Source organism: Leptodactylus fuscus, chromosome 1 (assembly GCF_031893055.1).
Source record: "Leptodactylus fuscus isolate aLepFus1 chromosome 1, aLepFus1.hap2, whole genome shotgun sequence".
Lineage (NCBI taxonomy): Eukaryota > Metazoa > Chordata > Amphibia > Anura > Leptodactylidae > Leptodactylus > Leptodactylus fuscus.
Window position 1 is genome coordinate 338,601,967 of NC_134265.1, and position 21,082 is coordinate 338,623,048.

The window sequence follows — 21,082 nt, forward strand, 5'->3', positions numbered from 1 at the left end:
ATGCATCCCTATGGGAAAAAGTTTATCTCACAAAAATCACAATTACACACCCGATAGAGCCCCAAAAAGTTATTTTTAATAACATTCCCCCCTAAATAAAGGTTATCCCTAGCTATCCCTGCCTGTACAGCTATCCCTGTCTCTTAGTCACAAAGTTCACATTCTCATATGACCCGGATTTGAAATCCACTATTCGTCTAAAATGGAGGTCACCTGATTTCGGCAGCCAATGACTTTTTCCAATTTTTTTCAATGCCCCCGGTGTTGTAGTTCCTGTCCCACCTCCCCTGCGCTGTTATTGGTGCAAAAAAGGCGCCAGGGAAGGTGGGAGGGGAATCGAATTTTGGCGCACTTTACCACGCGGTGTTCGATTCGATTCGAACATGGTGAACACCCTGATATCCGATCGAACATGTGTTCGATAGAACACTGTTCGCTCATCTCTAACTGTGACCTCATCTATTGTCAGTAGTGGATGTAATGATGGCTCCTATCTTCTATTGTAATACCCATCTGTGCTGTAAATAAAACCTATATAGAGTTGACGATTATTAGGTTTAGTGGTTAGGGTTAAACTTGAAGGATTTAGTACACATTTTTAAAAATGGATAACAATACGAAACATTCAAAAAATATATCAATTTAAAAAAAATATATGTTTAACAAAATTTGTTCTAGGTAATTTTTTTGGTGACACATTCCCTTTAAGAGCTTACTGCAGATTGTTTACACACAAAACACATTAAAGGGATTCTACCATTAAAACTTTATTTTTTTTGTGGATAAGATGTCGGAATCGCCTTTAGAAAAGCTACTCGTCTCTTACCTTTAGACATGGTCTCCGCTGTGCCGTTCCTTAGAAATACCAGTTTTTACTGGTATGCAAATTAGTTCTCTGGCAGCGATGGGGGCGGACCCACCGCCACCAGAGAAGTGTCTCCAAGCGCTGCCTTCTTCTTCGTCCGCCACGTCAAGTTCAATGTCTTCTTCCGGCGCAGGCTCGTAACCTAGCAGAGCAGACTGCGCAGTTGCACAGGCCACGGGAAAATGGTCGCTAACAATACTGTGCAAGCGGCCATTCTCCCGTGACCTGTGCGCCTGCGCAGTGTGCTCTGCTCGGTTATGAGCCTGCACCGGAAGAAGACATTGAACATGACGCGGCGGACAAAGAAGGAGGCGGCGCTTGGAGACACTTCTCTGGCAGTGGTGGGGCCCGCCCCCCCCATCGCTGCGATAGAACTCATTTGCATACCGGTAAAAACCAGTATTTCTAAGGAAAGGCGCAGCAAAGGTAAGAGACGAATAGTCTTTCTAAAGGCTATTGCAACCTCTTATCCACAAAAAAAAAGGTTTTAATGCTAGAATCCCTGTAACAACACTATAGGCAGAATGTTCCTCAGCTCCCCCTAGTGGCAGTATTATATATTTGACCCCTGTCTAGGCGGCTACACCATACATTAAGAAGCACAGAACAGATTGGAAAAGCAAAGTATTGTTTATAGATGGCCGCTATTCAGTATACCCGATTCTATGTCTGTACACGGCCGTAGTCGGCAGGCTGCTCATTCCTTGGCGTCACTTCATGTTCATTTGCACGAGATCTTAAGATAGTGTGTATACAGTCCGAAATTGGTCTGGCAGAATGCAAGGCCTATACAATGGTGTGAACACCCGGCAGATACTGATATAGATGGAGCAGGACAGAAAACATGGAGACTGTACAAGTTGTACGGACTGTGTGGCCGCCTTCAGTTAACCCTATAGAACTTGTGTCAGTGACGTCAGGCTATATAGACGCTGTGCTGAGAGTATACGTGGCATGAGGCTGCACCACAGGTATGGAGTGTGAGATGGACCACGGGATGACAGGAGAACCGTCCGCTAATATCAGAAGAGATGATCTTTACAATGGAGGCCATGTGGGATGTAATGTACTAAGAAGCGGCCGTGTCCATTCCCTGTATTATGTGACCACCCCAGGGAAGCCCGGGCCGCTAAACTCCTCCAGGTCTCCATACATAATGATACGTGCTGGCAGCGCAGGTGATAGAACCCCCAGAAATCTGCTCCGCTGGCACATGGACCGCCGCCGCAGCGATGACATAACAGCGTCTTTATGACTATGGGCATGATGGGATGGGTCAGTGAGCTATGGGATGCTTAGTAATCCTTAACAACAATGGACTCCATGGCATTTGTTAGAGAGTGCAGAAAATGTCACCTTGTCATGAAATGTTTCTCATATTTACAATCGGAAACAGACCATCCAATGCATGTAATAGGAACCACGTATAGGAGAGAAAAATAAAAGGTATGAGTAGATATATATTTATATTCATGCTTCTTTTGTAGTACGCCATGGTGTCAGAACGAGAACATGCTTGTCACACATCAGATTAAGGGAGATTCTCTGAAGAGAAGCGCAGCAGCAGAGTGGAAGGCTGAGCCGCAGGATTCTCCATTGTACAGCGACTTGTACTTCAGTAGACACATAAGATTCAAGTGTTCTTACTCTCTTCTGCCGCCTTGTAGCTATGGCATGTCGGCCACCGGGCGTTTCTGTTTCAAAGTGTCAATCAGGGATAAAACGCCACGTTTTACACTGGTCGTGACTCTCCTTGTCACAGAGTCTGCAGGAGGTGGCGGTGGCTGTGGCTTCTGGGAAGGAGGCCTGGCAACCAGGCACTTCTGATACCGTAACTGCAAGAAGCACAGGGGCTATATGTCAGCAAAGAAAGACAAGCAACATGTCTGCAGATACAAGAACATATGTGAGGAGAGAAGCTGAGCTCTGTGATATATAGGGCTATATGATAGAGGAGAGAAGCTGAGCTCTGTGATATATAGGGTTATATGATAGAGGAGAGAAGCTGAGCTCTGTGATATATAGGGCTATATGATAGAGGAGAGAAGCTGAGCTCTGTGATATATAGGGTTATATGATAGAGGGAGAGAAGCTGAGCTCTGTGATATATAGGGTTATATGATAGAGGGGAGAAGCTGAGCACTGTGATATATAGGGATATATGATAGAAGGAGAGAAGCTGAGCTCTGTGATATATAGGGTTATATGATAGAGGAGAGAAGCTGAGCTCTGTGATATATAGGGTTATATGATAGAGGGAGAGAAGCTGAGCTCTGTGATATATAGGGTTATATGATAGAGGGAGAGAAGCTGAGCTCTGTGATATATAGGGTTATATGATAGAGGAGAGAAGCTGAGCTCTGTGATATATAGGGTTATATGATAGAGGGAGAGAAGCTGAGCTCTGTGATATATAGGGTTATATGATAGAGGAGAGAAGCTGAGCTCTGTGATATATAGAGTTATATGATAGAGGAGAGAAGCTGAGCTCTGTGATATATAGGGTTATATGATAGAGGATAGAAGCTGAGCTCTGTTATATATAGGGTTATATGATAGAGGGAGAGAAGCTGAGCTCTGTGATATATAGGGTTATATGATAGAGGGAGAGAAGCTGAGCTCTGTGATATATAGGGTTATATGATAGAGGAGAGAAGCTGAGCTCTGTGATATATAGGGTTATATGATAGAGGAGAGAAGCTGAGCTCTGTGATATATAGGGTTATATGATAGAGGGGAGAAGCTGAGCTCTGTGATATATAGGGTTATATGATAGAGGGGAGAAGCTGAGCACTGTGATATATAGGGATATATGATAGAAGGAGAGAAGCTGAGCTCTGTGATATATAGGGTTATATGATAGAGGAGAGAAGCTGAGCTCTGTGATATATAGGGTTATATGATAGAGGGAGAGAAGCTGAGCTCTGTGATATATAGGGTTATATGATAGAGGGGAGAAGCTGAGCTGTGTGATATATAGGGTTATATGATAGAGGAGAGAAGCTGAGCTCTGTGATATATAGGTGTATATGGTTTAGATCAGGAGTATATCCTGCTAACCCCTCCCACCCACAGTGATTGCCAGCCTTCCATGTACACAGACTGTTACAGGTAAAGCTATCAATAACTGTGTTGAGGAGGGGTCATCGGGGCTCTGTATACCTAAGGCTCACCATTACACTATCCCTGAGACACATGATGTCATTGGTCAGGGTCAATGTGTAATAATGACGACCCATAGCTGGGGCCCCAGTACTCCACCAGGTGTAATGCCACATTATTATAACATTGTATTTAGGATCTTCCCCAAGAGAAGCCATGTCGTGTGTCTCCTTACCATGCAGGCAGCTTGGACAGCTTCAGAAACGCACCCCGCATTGGGCTCACACCAGAAGACATGAGTCTCGAAATGCTGATTGCCTGTGTCCATAATGAAAGCGAATGTATGGATATCTTTGCCAACCCCCATAAACGATAGGAAACGCACCCGACATTCCACTAAGACTTCTTCATCCTGCCAGGAGAATACAGATGACATTTGTTATATTTCACTACACACAAGTACTGTCAGTCCCATCATGGCGGTCATTCCATTTCGACACTATCAGCCAAAGCTAATATGTGACACTGATACTACGTATACGCCGGTGTTAATTATAAGATGATTCTATTTAAAGGGGACCTGACAACCCCTTTATGCTTCCCTCTGTGACGGTACCATACAATAGTGTTCCTATCAGCAGTCTGTTACTTATGTTTTCCTATGCATTAGTTTGGATAGAATGACTTCTTACTCCTAGCGGTATACTAATGTATAAATAACATGCAGACTTGTCCCGCCCTCCAGCTGCTCATTGACAGCTTTCTCCCTATGCACAGCAATAGTGAGAATTCTGTCAAGCAGAGTCTGACGGACGACAAAGCCCATATCTCATACCGTGATGGATAAACTAAGAGTTCTTCAGAGTTTCTGCATTTTCGTACACAAGCCACAGACTGCTGATATCCGGGGCCAACAGGTTGCCTTTAAGCAATGAATAACATTGTAATTGGCCATTACACAGCACTGCCGTCTCAACATTTTATTAGGCCATTTTTTGAGCTATTTGCAGTTTCTTTTGTTCTAAGAAATGAAGTGGATAGACCAGAAACATGTCCTGGGGCCTCCGTAGACCTTTATTCAGACCTTTCTTCTCCGGGTAAGCACTGTGGTTGCAGAAAATCACAACACACCTAATAGTTTCCCAAAACCTCAGCTTACCTCACTCTGAATACTCAGCGCTCCTCACAAAGTAAGGCCAGTAGGGTTACATAGGGTAATAATGTATCCCTCTCCCCATCACAAGTTTAGGGGGCCTTACATTCTGAACTGAATCTTGTCCTCAGGTGAAGGAAAGCCTAGTCACACACTTTTTTCAGGACTTTATTATTGATGGTCTATACTCGGGGTATGTTCACACAACAGAATTTGGCACTGATTTTGAAGTAGATTCTGCCGCAAAATCGACGCCAAATTCTGTCCTCAATCTGGCTACCTTTTGGGGACGCAAAGATTGAAGCAGGGTGTTGACAAAATAAGCGTTATGGCCCAACTTATAATAGAATGAAAGCTGCAGCAGAAACTCAAAGCTCTACCAGAGGGGCAGAAATTGGAGAGTAATTTGAGTTGGAAATCAAACACAAATTACTCTTCCATTTCTGCTGTGTCTTTTCAGATCTAAATAGCGTATATACTCAAGTATAAGCCAAATTTCTCAGCACATTTTTCATGCTGATAAAGCTCTCCTCGGCTTATACACGAGTCAGGGTCCACGGAGCACAGAAAACTGGAAGGGGGAGGTCTTTTAGTGCTACTGCTCTTTGATTGGCTTGTCATGAGGTCATGTGACTGTGATGTCATGAAAGGTCCTGTAGCCACTGGTATGTAACATCTGCAGATAAGGTGGAGTCTAAATCCTAGTAGCTCCGCCCACACCAGAGTGCGATCACATGGTCATGATGTCATCAGAGGTCCTTTAGCACACTAGGATTTAGCATCTCCCCTGCAGATGAGTGGCCGGGATTCATTGTGTCTTATGGAAGATGTCTGTTGTATGGAGGAGAGGAAGCTCCAGTAACGTGACACGCAGGGACCTTCCTTTAGTTACTCTGCCTAGTAATGTCAGGCATTTGGGGTTATTCATTTAGTTTCAGTAACTCCATGTGCCTCACATTAATAACAGTTACCCCATCATGTCCCTCCTATTAACCCCTGTGTGCCCCATATAAGGGTTACTAATATGTCAGACACATGAGGGGACTAATGAAGGACCTTAATTATGAAGATACCTAATTATTACCTCCATATGTCCCACATATCAGTAACTCTTATGTCAGGCACACAGGGGGTTAATGTGAGGGACATGATGGGGTTAACTGCTGTTACTATGATCCCCATGGAGTTACTAAGCTGTAATGCACATGACCAGACTTTATCTTCAATGGTGGATTCCCCCTCGGCTTATACTCGAGTCAATACGTTTTCCCAGTTTTTGTGATAAAATTAGAGGTCTCGGCTTATATTCGGGTCGGCTTATACTCGAGTATATACGGTAATCAGAAAATAGCATTATTGAAACAAAGACAAAACAAAAATAAAAATTTGTTACATAGTGTAATGTACAGATACCAGCTCAGAGAGGAATGCAAACTATATATATATATTATTTCTTAAGGCATAGCACTACTTGTAGTCAAATAGGTAAAGACCAGATGGGAATGGATATTATAGCACGCCTAGTCATATTGCTCTGTCTGGAGTGTCACTGCTCAGCTAGTATTAGTCCAGGTAATCTGGGCTCTATCTATATACCGCAGTCACGATGGACGCTACATACAATAGCTTTTACTGCAGTGCACAAGGATGGATTCACATCTTAAGACAGCAGCACTTCCAATTTATAGCTATTCTTGTATTCCTGTATGGCGGATGTAGAGAGTACTGGCCTCGGGGGCTTTCCATTTCGCTGTCTTTGTACAGTAGATAGGTGAACTAGGCAATCTATTTAGGGATACAGCCTAGTGTGAGCTGATGCATAGACTGCCTGTGTATGAAGTGGATGCTGATATATGGAACGAACAGAGCAATAAAACATCATGCGCGGTGAAACAAGTGAAGAAATAAGACGGAAGTGCGTTACAGTATATAGGAGTAATATTAATGATAGCGCTATAGCAATGAGGCATCTCCTGATGTATACACCGCAGTATACAGTAAGACTCCAGCTTGTGTGCAGACCGCCGGCCCCTCACCACAACCCTCCACCTTCTATATCTGAGGAATTGGCTCACATGGAGCAGGTGACATTTCTTCAGAGTATGAATGTGCCCTATTATTCACCATCTGCTTCTGCCACATCATTAATCTTGTCCCGCTCTCACCATTATGAGCCTGACGCCCAGTTTTGCTGATGTCTATGTATTTTTGTTATTTAGGCCAAATGAAAAGTTGGGTGAAGAAAAATGATTAAGGACTGAAATAGTCGAACCTTTACGTTGTATTCAATTGTCTTATGGCACCATATACGTCACTATTGTAACTGCGTGTCCTCAAGTCATCCCTTAAAGGGTTGTTCAGGAATCTCAGTACTTGGGCAGATTGTCACTTCTACTAGCTTATGTTGGAGATGTCATCGAGAAACTGGCGCTCTCCTACATGTGTTGTGGTCTTGCTCTGCCATGTTATCTTTTTGGATAAACGTACAAGGGCTTCTATTTAGACTAGTTGGTTCCCCATTCACGTTCCCCAAGAGGTAGCTCTATCTCTCTTATCTTTCCTGCAGACAACTTCTTTAGTCTACCGTATATACTCGAGTATAAGCCGACATTTTTCATGCTGATAAAGCTCTCCTCGGCTTATACACGAGTCCACGGAGCACAGAAAACTGGAAGGACCTGGAAGGGGGAGGTCCTATAGTGCTACTGCTCTGTGATTGGCTTGTCATGAGGTCATGTGACTGTGATGTCATCAAAGGTCCTGTAGCCACTGGTATGTAACATCTGCAGATAAGGTTGTGTCTAAATCCTAGTAGCTCCGCCCACACCAGAGTGCGATCACATGGTCATGACGTCATCAGAGGTCCTTTAGCACACTAGGATTTAGCATCTCCCCTGCAGATGAGTGGCCAGGATTCATTGTGTCTTATGGAAGATGTCTGTTGTATGGAGGAGAGGAAGCTCCAGTAACGTGACACGCAGGGACCTTCCTTTAGTTACTCTGCCTAGTAATGTCAGGCATTTGGGGTTATTCATTTAGTGTCAGTAACTCCATGTGCCTCACATTAATAACAGTTACCCCATCATGTCCCTCCTATTAACCCCTGTGTGCCCCATATAAGGGTTACTAATATGTGAGACACATGAGGGGACTAATGAAGGACCTTAATTATGAAGATACCTAATTATTACCTCCATATGTCCCACATATCAGTAACTCTTATGTCAGGCACACAGGGGGTTAATGTGAGGGACATGATGGGGTTAACTGCTATTACTATGAACCCCATGGAGTTACTAAGCTGCAATGCACATGACCAGACTGTATCTGCAATGGTGGATCCCCCCCCCTCGGCTTATACTCGAGTCAATAAGTTTTCCCTGTTTTTTGTGGTAAAATTAGGGGCCTCGGCTTATATTCGGGTCGGCTTATACTCGAGTATATACGGTATATGCTGTATGGCAGCAAACTGGAAAAGTGCTATTGTGGAGGTTTTACAATAAGTTGTAGATAGGCTCTGTACAGAGAGAGTGAGTAGACACTTTAATACCATCTGTTGTCAGTAGTGGATATATGAGTGTTATCTGTAGAGGTTTGAAGTTCAATTGTGATACTGACAGCCATGTTTGTGATGTAAATGAGATCACTGCTGCAATGAAAACACTAAAAAATTAGTACGTGTAAGACTGCTATTAGGCTTAGCGGAAAGAGTGAAACTTGCAGGATATTGTACATCTTTTTTTTTTAAATAAATAAAAATTATATATATATATATATATATATATATATATATATATATATATAATGGCCCAGAAAATTAAAAATAAAATAATCAAAAATTCTTACATAATGTGTTTCTCATAAAAGCCTGGTTAAAAAATAAAGTTCATTTTTGCTGACACATTCCTATTTAGCATTCCCCTTGCTTTACCCTGTACTTGTAGTGTGGAGGTGTTAACCACACATCTGCCTGCATGTTTTTAATTAAATAAAGTGATTAAATGAAACATCTGCTCTGTAAATGATATGAAATGACAATGTTAGAAATCATCATATTTTACCGTGCTTCAATGGCCGCAATGTCATTTATTTCATTATTTTGCTGCACTCATCTAAATGTCATTGTGCATGCACTGTTAACCAGAATAATGTGACCTTGAAACCAGTCGCAGGCAAAAAGAAGTCAATGGTGAGAAAACCTTTTTCCATCCCATATACTGCACTGTCCATGCAGAGAAGTCAGAACATACAGAAACATATGTTATTTTATTATGGAGCCATTGGTGGGGGCGAGATAAGGAATGTGGTCTGAGACCCCGGTATAGAATAATTGAGTTCACTGGAAAATCCGATATTTTTCAGATATGTATAAAACCCTTTGCACTGGGAAAGTCAAAAGATTCCCAATAATAAGATTATTCGCAATAACTAAATCTACTGTACGTCTAGCAATAGACGTCAAGATCAGGCAACCCCTGCCCCAAACACATAGGGTGCGGACATGGTTGTGCTTGAGCTTCTCTCTCCAGCCACTTGTATAAGACTCCTGAGATTAGCCCGAGCCTCCTGAGAACTGCCATAGAAGTGAATGCAGAGGAATATGCCATAAATGTCCCAGATGGGAATATCCCTGTAAAGGTTATGTCCCAGAGAACAACAGAGATGATAAGTGTCTGATCCCTGGGATCTCTCCGCAGTGTCCCCTTTATGTATTGATGTTTGCATACACGCCCTGCCATGTAATACAATTCTTTTTCACTCCCATAGACTTTGAATAAAGCAGCAATGCTCAATTAAAATGGCAGACGCTATACCCTCATTCTCATGGGGGACCTAATCGTTGAACCCCTCAGGGATCAGACGTTGTTAGTACGAGACTGCAAGGCTTCCAGTCAGTCATGTGATGAAGAGGGGTACTCCTAGCTAAGGCGGGTTCCTTTAGCTCACCTTTTCCTTGATGACAGTCACAGTGGCATCCGCCACATTCATGATAACTGGTGTCCAGTCCTCTTTGTCTGAGGGGTTCAAAAGACTATCAATGGCATCATTGACAACATCCATACCTTAGGAGAGAAGACAACATGTCAGACAATACGCTCTGTACAGTACATAAATATTATGTCATACCGTACCCTAGTGACCTTATAGAGGAGATACACGTCACATACCTGTGGGTCTAGGAACGGATTGCATCCCCACATACAGCACATGAAATTTCTGCACAAGTTCTGTCTTTGGTGTTGGGAATTCTACTGTATAAGAGGACAGACAATACAGCAATACATAAGCCATTAATACGGAGCAGTAATAGAGATGAAACCGCCTGGAAACATCAGTAATATACAGCTCAATATCCAAGTCACAGTATAAGATACATTGTCCGCACCATGATGGAACGTTCAGGTCACTATTAGAGATGAGCGAATTGTATTCGAAAATTCCATTGAATTCAATTCAAAAACCTCCTCGTGCTCCTCGTCCTGCTACTTCCTTAACTCGGAGGATCCAATGTCTTGAACTTTGGTTTCCACTGAAACCAGAACAACTTTCCCGTTTTTCCCCATAGACTATTCGATATTTGAACGAATACTACTCGCTCATCTCTAGTCACTATATGAACACATCTTACAAAGAATTTATTTATTAAAACCAGATAGTGAAATACACTGTTTATATTTTCTGTTTGTACATGTTTTATTACATTTTCAGCACATAATTATATGGGCGGCCATCTTCCCTGAGCTTCTCCTCTGCTCTGTTAACAGCATTTAGTGATCTGCTTTACAACACGACCATGGCCATAGGCAGCAGTAGTCTGGGAGCCGCTCATTGAGGTCTATGGGAGTGTTACCTAGACATGATCTGTGCAGGGAGGGGGGAGTAGATAAGCTGCAACATCATCCATTGTATAGTATATGATGTCAACTATAGAGGTGTTATCTTCTATTGTAACATTATCATTTTGTCTGTGGTGACTGGTGCAAAGAAAACCCCTACAGAATTGGCAATATTTTCATGCCACTGTATTTAAAAATATATTTTTAAATACAGCGGCATGAAAATTTTTCATAGATATGTAATATAATATAGGTTTACCTTCAAAACTTGGTTATGGGTAATTTTTCTGGCGACACATTCCCTTTAAGGTGGCCATATACATTAGAAAAATGCTAATGACCTGCTGATTTCATTTTGACCAGTTGAGCATCCTATATGTATGTATTCTCCATTGGCACATACCAGGGAAAAGAGAGGTCAGGCATATTGGATTTAAGCATGTCTGATCTTTTTCACCGCTGCCAGAGGTATCTGGGAAGAATATGCAAATCTGACTTCCATGATGTAATTAGGAAGTCAGATTTGCATATTCTACCCATGTTCCTTTGCACAGTGGAGCGCTCATGGCTTAATAAGACTCCACACACCTAAATGGTGGTCTCTCCCTATGCAGACGCACCCCCCCCCACCCCACCCCCAGATCTTCAGCGCTCCTATTGAAGAGAACAGGGGAATATCTGCAGACACCATGGGTTTGTCCACTTTTCCCATGGTTGCATTCACAATGGAGCAAAAACACCCTTGATCTCAGATTAGTGGGGGCCTCAGCGGTCAGACCCCCAATGATTATTGATATGGGATATATATTGTTTGTGTTATAAACCCTTTAAAATGGAGGTATGGAATATGGAATAGGATCTAAAGCATAACACAGAACTTTTTTCTTCCATGCTACTTTCTTCTACTCAGTTATTAAAATGATCTGTATGGGGGTCCAGAAATAATCAGATCTGAACAACCCCACGAGATGCATTACCCATAGTGAATATCACCTTGTATGTCCTTCTGAATCGCAAAGATCACTGTTGTAGGTTATTGCAGGCGACCTCTATTATTAGTCTCAGATATACATGAGCCCCAGGGTAAAGCCAAGCTCGGAAGCAATAACTATAGGATATTAGTTGGGTTGTACCAGCATTGCATACCTTGCAGGGGGACATCAAGGCTGGCATGTGGTCTTTCCTGTGATGAGCTGCAAGCCGTAGCTTTGGCATTTTTTCTTTCTGCCATAATCTGTAAGGAATGAATCACCGCCATTGTTAACTATATAATCCAACCAATCTGTGCTCTGTCATTGTTTTCTGTGCTTATTGCCAAATACATATCATTTCCAGGAAAAGAAGGTCTGTCAGATTTCACAATATGAACTGCCTACAGTGATCTCTTAGACCCGATGAGACTGGTTGACTTACTTTCAAAATCCACGTCAGACTCCCTTTTGATAGTTCTCCCACCTGATATTAAGCATTGAGGATTATAGTTCCAGCTAGAGACTGAGAGAGCTTGAGTCTAGTGTATTCAAAAGCTAAACCCAATCTCCACCCCCTAACCCGAGTGACAATGACTTTCAGTGTCCCTCCTCCCCAACTGCTGCCGAAATCTCACACCGCGTAGTACAAATTGGGGCTTGTCATTCAAACTAGGCGGGCGCGAGATGGAGCTGAGCTTGTGAATACACTGGACTCATAAGCTGTGGCAGTCTCTAGCTGGACTAACATGAATGCTCAGTTTAATACTATATGCAAAACTGTCAATAAAGATTATCCAGTCACTCGTCTATGAATAAACTAGTAGCGGAAAGCCGAAACTCTCCTCTGCCGAATGCACAGGGCCGGAATCTACCTTGAACAATTCACTTTCCTAATGTGTTTATTAATGTTTGCTACATCTGATGCATTCTGTGAGATCTATTGCCATATCCTCTCTAAATTAATATAGCAAAATAAATACCATAACTGTATACTGTATCCCCCTACTATGTATATACAACTCCTATGTGGTATAAACCGGTATAATATTGCGACTACCTTAGAACAGATTTCGTGAAGGCTGGTTGCAATGGCTTTTGCTGGTGTGTCACATCGGAACACGTGGCATTTTAAGATTCTTGTGTCCTTGTCTCTGGCAACATATGCGAAATCCCTACAAAAATAAGAAGTATGAATATATGCAATACACATTTTGTTCCTAGACTGACACGTATAGATGAAGAGCAAAAACACAAAACTTTACGAGCATCACAACAGGGTAATAAAATGTGTATGTTGACAGCTGGAGCAAGAAAGAGCCATATTCTAAAGTCCCCCTAAAGACTTGCATAGACTGGTAATGAAATAGTGATAAGGACCAGAGAGACCGACTTCCAGAGATGCAAGTAGCCGGTATTATGCACATATAATGGGAATAAGTCATTCCAAAATGTAATTGTATATTTTCCACCAAGGAGACAAATAAAATATGCTGCAATGCATTGTAAATGGGGAGAACCTAGGTGTAATAAATCTCCACATGCGGTTTAATTGGAAATCCGGATTCCTCATTGAAATTCAGGGGACGCATCATTGTGCTCATAAACAGTGTACACTCCAAGAAAAGCAACATCCCCAAATAATGTGATCTACAACGCGGCGCCACTGCAGGAAAAGTAAGGGTTAACCCCGGGTATTGAATGCATATTAGGTAAAAGTTTGGAGCTTTGGCTGTACATGAATATTCATCTGCCTTCCTATCAGGAACATGCAATTAATAGATCAATGCTCACATCCCCAGTAGCAACTGGTTCATTACATCCATTCTAATGGAAAATGCAAGGACCAACAGCGGCTCAGCTCCTTGGAGGCAGAATGGAGAGACTCTGAGAATAGGACAACACTGGCACATTGCCAAAGAGGATATAACCTTCATGTCTAATATCTGCAAAAGTGATGGGGTATTGGGCAGTATTACGGTATGCAGAAAATGGCACAGCTGATTTTATTGTATGTAAGGTCAATAGAAGGTGCAAGAGTGCTTGGATGATGGATGTAGGCTCCAAGTGTCAATTCAGTTACTGGGCCCCACCACCAATATGGAGCATACACTACACGGGGTGCACTAAGGTTGTCAGGTTAGTATGATGTCCTCTCGAGCTGTGGTACTTGGTACGTTTACCCTACAGAGTATTGTGCACAGTCTCATGGCTGCTCTGGATGTGGTAGATTTAGCCAGTGCTCAGGTTCTGCGGCTTCAGGGGGGCTAGTGTCACTCAAACCACTCGCCGCCTTCAAGTACTGAGGCACGGCACTTGCTAACCAGAAGACATTGAGTCAACATTAAAGGGGTAGATCTCCTCTACAGGATCTGTCAGTTGTGACCTTTTTCATAAGGAGATACTTGGCTTCAAAAGGTTGCGAAACACTGCTCTATGGTGTGTATAACGGCATATACAGCATGATAAAAGGTACAATATATTGCTGAAGCAATATAACCAACACCGGAGTTCGGTTTGTTTAGCCAAGTATCTGTGACGTTAGTAAATAACACAATGGACCATTAGAAGTCAATGAGATCCATCAGAATATATAAGAAAACAGAAACCATCAGTTACAGTGTATTTAGTGTGGGTCTTATAAATAGGGGAATGTGCACAGAGCCTACAGAAAGTTACACACTTTATGGAAAACTTCTAGCACTCAGAAAGTAAGAAGGATCATGAGGGTTTGTCTTTACTATATTTACTCATGGCCTTCTCCTCCTTGGGGGATCTGTGCACTCTGAGCTCACTATATGACTGACAGCTCTCCTGTACATCACTTGTAGGACATGATCTAGTACAATTCTGGAGAATCTTTTCTTAGAATTCGGTGTTGCGCCTTTCCTCTGTAAGTCCTGCTAGATGTTATATTAAAGCGAAGGTCCCACGTTGCAGAAACTCCACTTATTTTGTTGCAGATTTTGCTGCTTTTCTGAGCCAAAGCCAAGAGTGGATTGAGCAGAGGGAGTAGTATAAGAACTTCCTATATATTTTGCATTCATTTTGCATTCGTTGCTTTGGTTAAAAAAAAAAAGCAGCAAAATCTTGCGTTTCCGCAACATGAGGTCTCAGTAGAAAGGACAAATGGGGTATGTCCCTGGACAGTCTGACGACCTACAGTCAGTCCAGGCATTATTAGGTTTCAGAATATCATTAATGTGGAGTAACAAAGGAACAGCACCGAACTATAAGAAGCTCAGGAATTGTTATTTTATGAGGAATACAAGTACTTAATAATACTGACAAGTCAGGCTAGGTTCACATCTGTGTCAGTCTCCGTAGTAGACTCTGCCACAGATTTTGCTGAACATCGGTGTAGAGAGCAGCCTTGCATTATAAAAAGGCTATTCAGGTGCTGCTTTTAGTATGTAAAAAGACCCCCCCGCCCCCCCGTTTTTGTTAATTGCCTTGGTAATCGATATGTAAATGAGCTTGATTGTGCACGGTGGGTGTGTCGTGCACCCCTTAGCGTCATAGCTTCTGCACGCCTGCCGCTGCCTCCAAGCCCCTCCCTCCTCCTGCTTATTCATGGCAGTTTCTATTGAAAGCACATGCATGCGCCATAGCGCTCCCTCTGGCATTACCAAGGTAATTAACAAAAATAGGGAAGGGGGGGTCTTTTTACATACTAATAGCAGTACCTGAATAGCCTTTTTAAAGGCTATTCAGGCATTTCTTTAGCTCATAACTCGTAAATCTGCTGATAGAGCCCCTTTAAAGAGGACCTTTCATGGATTTCGGCACATGCGGTGTTATATACCGCTGGAAACGTCCTGTCAGGAACGTTCTTCTGCGCAGCAGTGTCTATAGCGCTGTACAGTGTGAGCGGGGAGGAACGCCCCCTCCCCTCCTGATAATACTCTTCGGCTATCGGCTTTCCAGCGGTATATAGAACTGCCTGTGCCCAAACCCATGAAAGGTCCTCTTTAAGAGAGCTGCTGGTCCCTCTCACAGGTTAGTAGATGTACCAGCCTCAGTGACATGCAGCATCTGTCCCCATCTTAGGATGCCTCATTATAATACTATGTAATTTTTATCTTCCCTTCTATGTATTGTACAGTACCATGTATTTTACTATGCTGGCATTTTATGAATTAAGTGTGAAATAAGTGTCTTTTCTTGCCAGGAACACCTCCACTTTTCTCCATTGACTATAATTGATATTGCAGATCAGTTCTATTTACCTTAGGGAGGTAAACTGTAATACCAGGCACAGCCTGTAGATGACAGTGGTGCTGTTCTATTTTATTCCATCCTAAACAAAGACTATGAAGAATACAATGCTTTTCTATTCTAAGCAGACCTGTCACTGAGGCCGACACAATGAACAACCTTCCAGTTAGCACGTCCGACACAGGTTATCATATAAAATACCTTTTATCATTTATTATTAAAATGTTGGAACTGAGTTCTATCTCTATCTGTTCATTCATAGTGGAGTTTCTTCTTGCAGATTATATCCAATTATACTATCGAGGGACAAATGAATAGCTATGAGCAATAATCATGCTAATATTAAAAAGTTATATGAGCTTCCTGTTAGAAAGAAATGTGATGCAGCCTCCGATTGTCTGCACAAGGGAGACTCATCCAAAGACAAATTGCACATTGAAAAGAAAGTATTATATTCGCACATACTGTGAGCGAATAGAAGAAGCAATACAAAACCAAAAATTCTATTAAAGAGATTAGTATGGAACAAAAAATGGTTACCGTCAACCGGTGCTCAACAAAGGCCACAAAACGCGCCATGTACATGAAGATCTGGTGCAGGGAAAGTGATATCACTGCACTAAGATGCTAAAACGGTGATAATATCTGCATTTACCAGAGGAATGGGTTATCTCTATTACTTATATCCGATTTAGGATACCCTTGTATTCTTCATGAAATTACAATGCTGGAGCATTTTTAGGGTCCCCTGTGTGCACGGTGCAATGGTGGTACATGCCCACGCTGATAGACATGCTGTAACCAGGTATGTTCTTCAGTCCCATAGATATTAATGGAGGGGCAAAGCCTGTGTATCCATCACTCCATTGAAATAGGAGACAAGGGACCCCGTTCTCATGACCTATATAGGTCCAGAGGTCAATCCTCCCAACAATCTAGCTGTAAGGGATAACTTCCTATTATCGGAATACCCCTTTAATGCAGACCTACCAAGGGCTAAAATGCAAGTGTTTATTAACCTCACAGATTAATTGTTCAAGAATAACATTGGCCGCATTATCCCATTACACAATTAAGTACCTGAGATTAATCTCCTGGAAGCCGCAGATAATTTCCAAACTTCAAGCAATTAATGTCTCACTCATTATATTCCGAGACAGCAATTAATGACTCTCGATTCTCACCATGCAATTCATTTGGAGCCTTGTGTGAACAAAGGTCTAACTATCATCTGAAATGAATATGGTGATGGAGATACACTCTACCATAAAAGAGTGTCCTGATAATAAGCACTAAACACAAACGTATCCCAACTCTTCCTGCCTTTATTTCTTCATTCCTCTGATTCTATTTTGCCTTGTTACAAAACTGATAAACATAAAGAAATCTTCTCTATGTGTCCCAGAATTTTAGCCATTCCCCCCTCCTCTTGGCTGTCCCATGACTGGCTGTAAGGCTGAGTTCACATGGTGTATTTTGGTCAGGATTTTGAGGCCGTATCCGCCTCAAAATCCTGACCAAAAAGATGGCTCCCATTGAAATCAATAGGAGCTGGTTAGTTCTTTTTTCCGCCTGAAGACACTCCCTCCTCCCGACTAATCCGGAGTGGAGTGCGCGACTGGGTGCTGGTATACTGCATCGGCATCCAATCACAGCTACCCATATTTTAGATCAGAACCTGAAGTGGCCTCCACCTCAGGTTCCGGACCAAAAAACCCAGTGTGAACCTGGCCTAAGACAACTGGCTGCAGCAAGAATCTCTGCCCCTTTAATAAGCAAATCAAAGATGGAAGAGACCGGAGTCCAACCATCTATTATATGTGGTCATCTCAGGCTAGGTTCACATCTGCGTTTGGGTTTCCGTTCAGAGGGTCCGCTTACAAAGCTGCTATTATCTGAAATTCACCCCACTCTTCATGTTGGCATTGTTTTCATACATACCTCGGCCATGAATGGGGCAGATGGAGGGGGATATTAAACTGGGAGCAGATGGAGGGGTGCATTAAACTGGGGTAGGTGGAGGGGAACATTAAACTGGGGGCAGATGGAGAGGGACATGAGACTGTTGGGGCAGATGGAGGGGGACATGAAACGAGGGCTAGATGGAGGGGAACAAGAAACTGTGGGGGCAGATGGAGGGGGATATTAAACTGGGAGCAGATGGAGGGGTGCATTAAACTGGGGTAGATGGAGGGGGATATGAAACTAGGGGTAGAAGGAAGGGAACATGAAACTGTGGGGGCAGATGGATAGGGGAAGGGGATATTAAACTGGGAACAGGTGATGGGGTGCATTAAATTGTGAGCAACAGGAGGGGGACATTAAACTATGGGGGTAACTGGGTCGGAAATTAAACTGGGGGAAACTGGAGGGGAATATTCAACTGTGGGAGTAGCTGGAGGAGGGCAATAAACTGTGGATGCACCAGGAGACAGACTTTATACTGTGGATGGGAATTGGATGGGAATGTAGAAGTGGGTGGAGCTAAATTTGCCACTGAAGGCACAGCACATTTCATGGGGGTTAAGCATGGGGGTGTAGATTACTGATGACGGACACTGTAGGTTATGAAGATGGCTACTGATGACAGACACTTAGGGCTAGTTCACACGTGAGTATAAGGGGAGGTTTTTGACAGCGGATTTCGCGTCCAAAACCTCCCCTTATAATGGTGGTCTATGGAGACCGCCGGGCTTCTGTTCTCCGCTAGCGGCGAGCTGCTGCTAGCGGAGAAAAGAAAGGACATGTCCTTTCTTCAGGCGGAAGCCGCGCTGTCTCAGTCGCGCGGCTTCCGCCCCCCGCAGCTCCCTCCTATGTCGGCTCATTCATTTGAGCCGACAGCAGAGGGTTAAGCCGCGACAGCGATGGTCGCGGCGGGCGGGTTTTGACAAGAGAGAGACGCGGCTCGCCGCGTCTCTCTCTGTGTCAAAACCCGCGAGGGCAGTTCACGTGTGAACTAGCCCTTATGAAGATGGATACTGATGACGGATATCACACTACAGCCTCACTACAGCTACATTACACGTCACAGGGACAAGTGACGTGTAATGTAGTTGCCCAAAGTTTGGTAGGCAAGTGCGGGGTGGAGCCAAGACCCGCTGCATGTCCTGCATAGTACTAGAATCCCGGACATACAGCGGGTCCCGGCTCAACCCCGCACTTTGCTCACCTTATCCTAATGAGCAACAACCAAGCGTCAATGTCAGCTGCTGACTCCTCGCTGCCGGTACGCAGACCGGTGCAACATGCCCGCGGCCTGGTACTGGTGGTTGGGGACCCTGTTCTACAGAATCTACCTTCCAATGCATTATAATACAGTTTATAGAAAGAACAAATAGAAATGTAATAGGTTCAGGATAAAATAAACTAGACTGACTGATCTTTGCCTCCATACCCTTTCCACATGGCGAACAGGTATCACAGAATTGGACGGTGCACTGGGAGCTACAGCTATCTGCTCACACCTTTATCAGTATTGATCCAGACTAAGTAAGAGAGACAAGATGGGTCAATTGTATTTCTGGATCCATCAGTGCACGAAAAGGACAAAGACTGTCGGCTCCAGTAATGTCACAGATGATGAGATCTACTGAACGCTGGCCTGGATGGCAATGTGACTAATATGCCATTTAATATATGCCAAAGCTCCAATATACACTAAGCAGGGCATAGCTTTCCCCTCTCCTGACAGGTCTGTGTTAGTGAATACTTGTATTCCCTATTAAATAACAATGTTAGAGCATCTCTTCTTACAAATATGCCATGTTACGTCGTTCCTCTGTTATTCCACCTGAATATTTATGAATACATTGAGGACTAAGGGCTCGTTCACATCTGCGCCTGGACTCCGTTCTGCAGGTTTCCGTTTCCTGCACAAAACAGGGGCAGGAGACAGAAACCTGCCGACATGTTTCAATCCTATTCATTTGAATGGGCTTGAAAAGTTTCCGGCCGTGTGCGCCAGTGAGCGTTTTATGCGCTCCGCGGCGAAACCGTTTTTTTTTTTAAAACCGGACACAGAGTTGGACATGCAGTAATCTGTGTCCGGTTTAAAAAAAAAAAAACGGTTTAGTCGTGGAGCGCATAAAATGCTCACGGCCAGACTCGGCATGACAGGTTTCCGTCTTCTGCATGCAGAAGACGGAAACCTGAAAACGGAGTGTGAACCCAGCGTTATTGTTATTATTCTGCTTGTCACAGGGATGTGTCCCTGCATGTATGGCAATGACAGCATTCGGTCCAGAGCGGTGACAGATTCTTTTTAAATGGGATGTCACAAGATCGCCCCCTTGTTATCTTAGCTGTAGATAGGTGAGAAGTGTCAGATCGCTGGTGGTTCTATTGTAGGGACCACCCAAAGTCACAAGAACGGGGGTCTGTGTCCCCTGTCTGAATGGAATGATGGTCATAAATGCTGCTCCATTAACAGTCTCTTTTACACTGAAAAATTCAACAGACATGTCCTATATTCTGCGTGTACGTAAAGGGTGTCCCAATATCTACCTATATCACCTGTCTAGGCAGGAGCGGACATGCTATTGAAGCAACCATCGGGCCCAGTAGGCCGGGGCTCTATCACCTTAATATCAGCTTTCTACTGTCTTTAAGATGTAAGCTAATGAACTACATGGCTTGTTATAGATATTTAAGGAGGGGTGCTCTATGTAGAGCTGTTGGGGTCAGTGGGCCCATAACTGTTCTTGCACGTGGGCCCTCTGCTGCCTGTGTCTGGTCATTAGCAGTTCATGTGTTGGTATTCAGTGAACAGGCTGCAGTACTGCGACCAACCAGCTGATCGGTGGGGGTTCCGGGTGTCAGACTCCTTCTAATCACATAGTGATGACCTACCATATGGTGTTGTCCTGGAAAACCCCTTTAAGACTAGTGCAGCTATTGTAGGATCTCAGAATGCAAAATAATTCTGTTGGGAGTGAATGGA

The 21,082-nt window shown here is 43.3% G+C and overlaps 1 protein-coding gene across 8 annotated transcripts in view; it reads right to left on the reverse strand.

Annotated features, from left to right (window-relative positions):
• Positions 1 to 1,137: 1,137 nt before the first annotated feature.
• Positions 1,138 to 21,082, reverse strand: part of APBB2 (amyloid beta precursor protein binding family B member 2) — a 385,145-nt gene continuing 365,200 nt past the window's right edge. For 7 of the 8 annotated variants that reach the window (XM_075261546.1, XM_075261581.1, XM_075261548.1 and 4 more), the window contains 6 exons: positions 12,986 to 13,100; positions 12,104 to 12,191; positions 10,289 to 10,372; positions 10,068 to 10,183; positions 4,203 to 4,379; positions 1,138 to 2,700 (listed from right to left, as the gene is read on the reverse strand). In XM_075261546.1, the coding sequence (XP_075117647.1) occupies positions 2,533 to 2,700; positions 4,203 to 4,379; positions 10,068 to 10,183; positions 10,289 to 10,372; positions 12,104 to 12,191; positions 12,986 to 13,100 (748 nt within the window). In that variant the 3' untranslated portion in view covers positions 1,138 to 2,532. The remainder of the gene's footprint in view (positions 2,701 to 4,202; positions 4,380 to 10,067; positions 10,184 to 10,288; positions 10,373 to 12,103; positions 12,192 to 12,985; positions 13,101 to 21,082) is intronic. The other variant, XM_075261547.1, reaches the window with a different exon arrangement.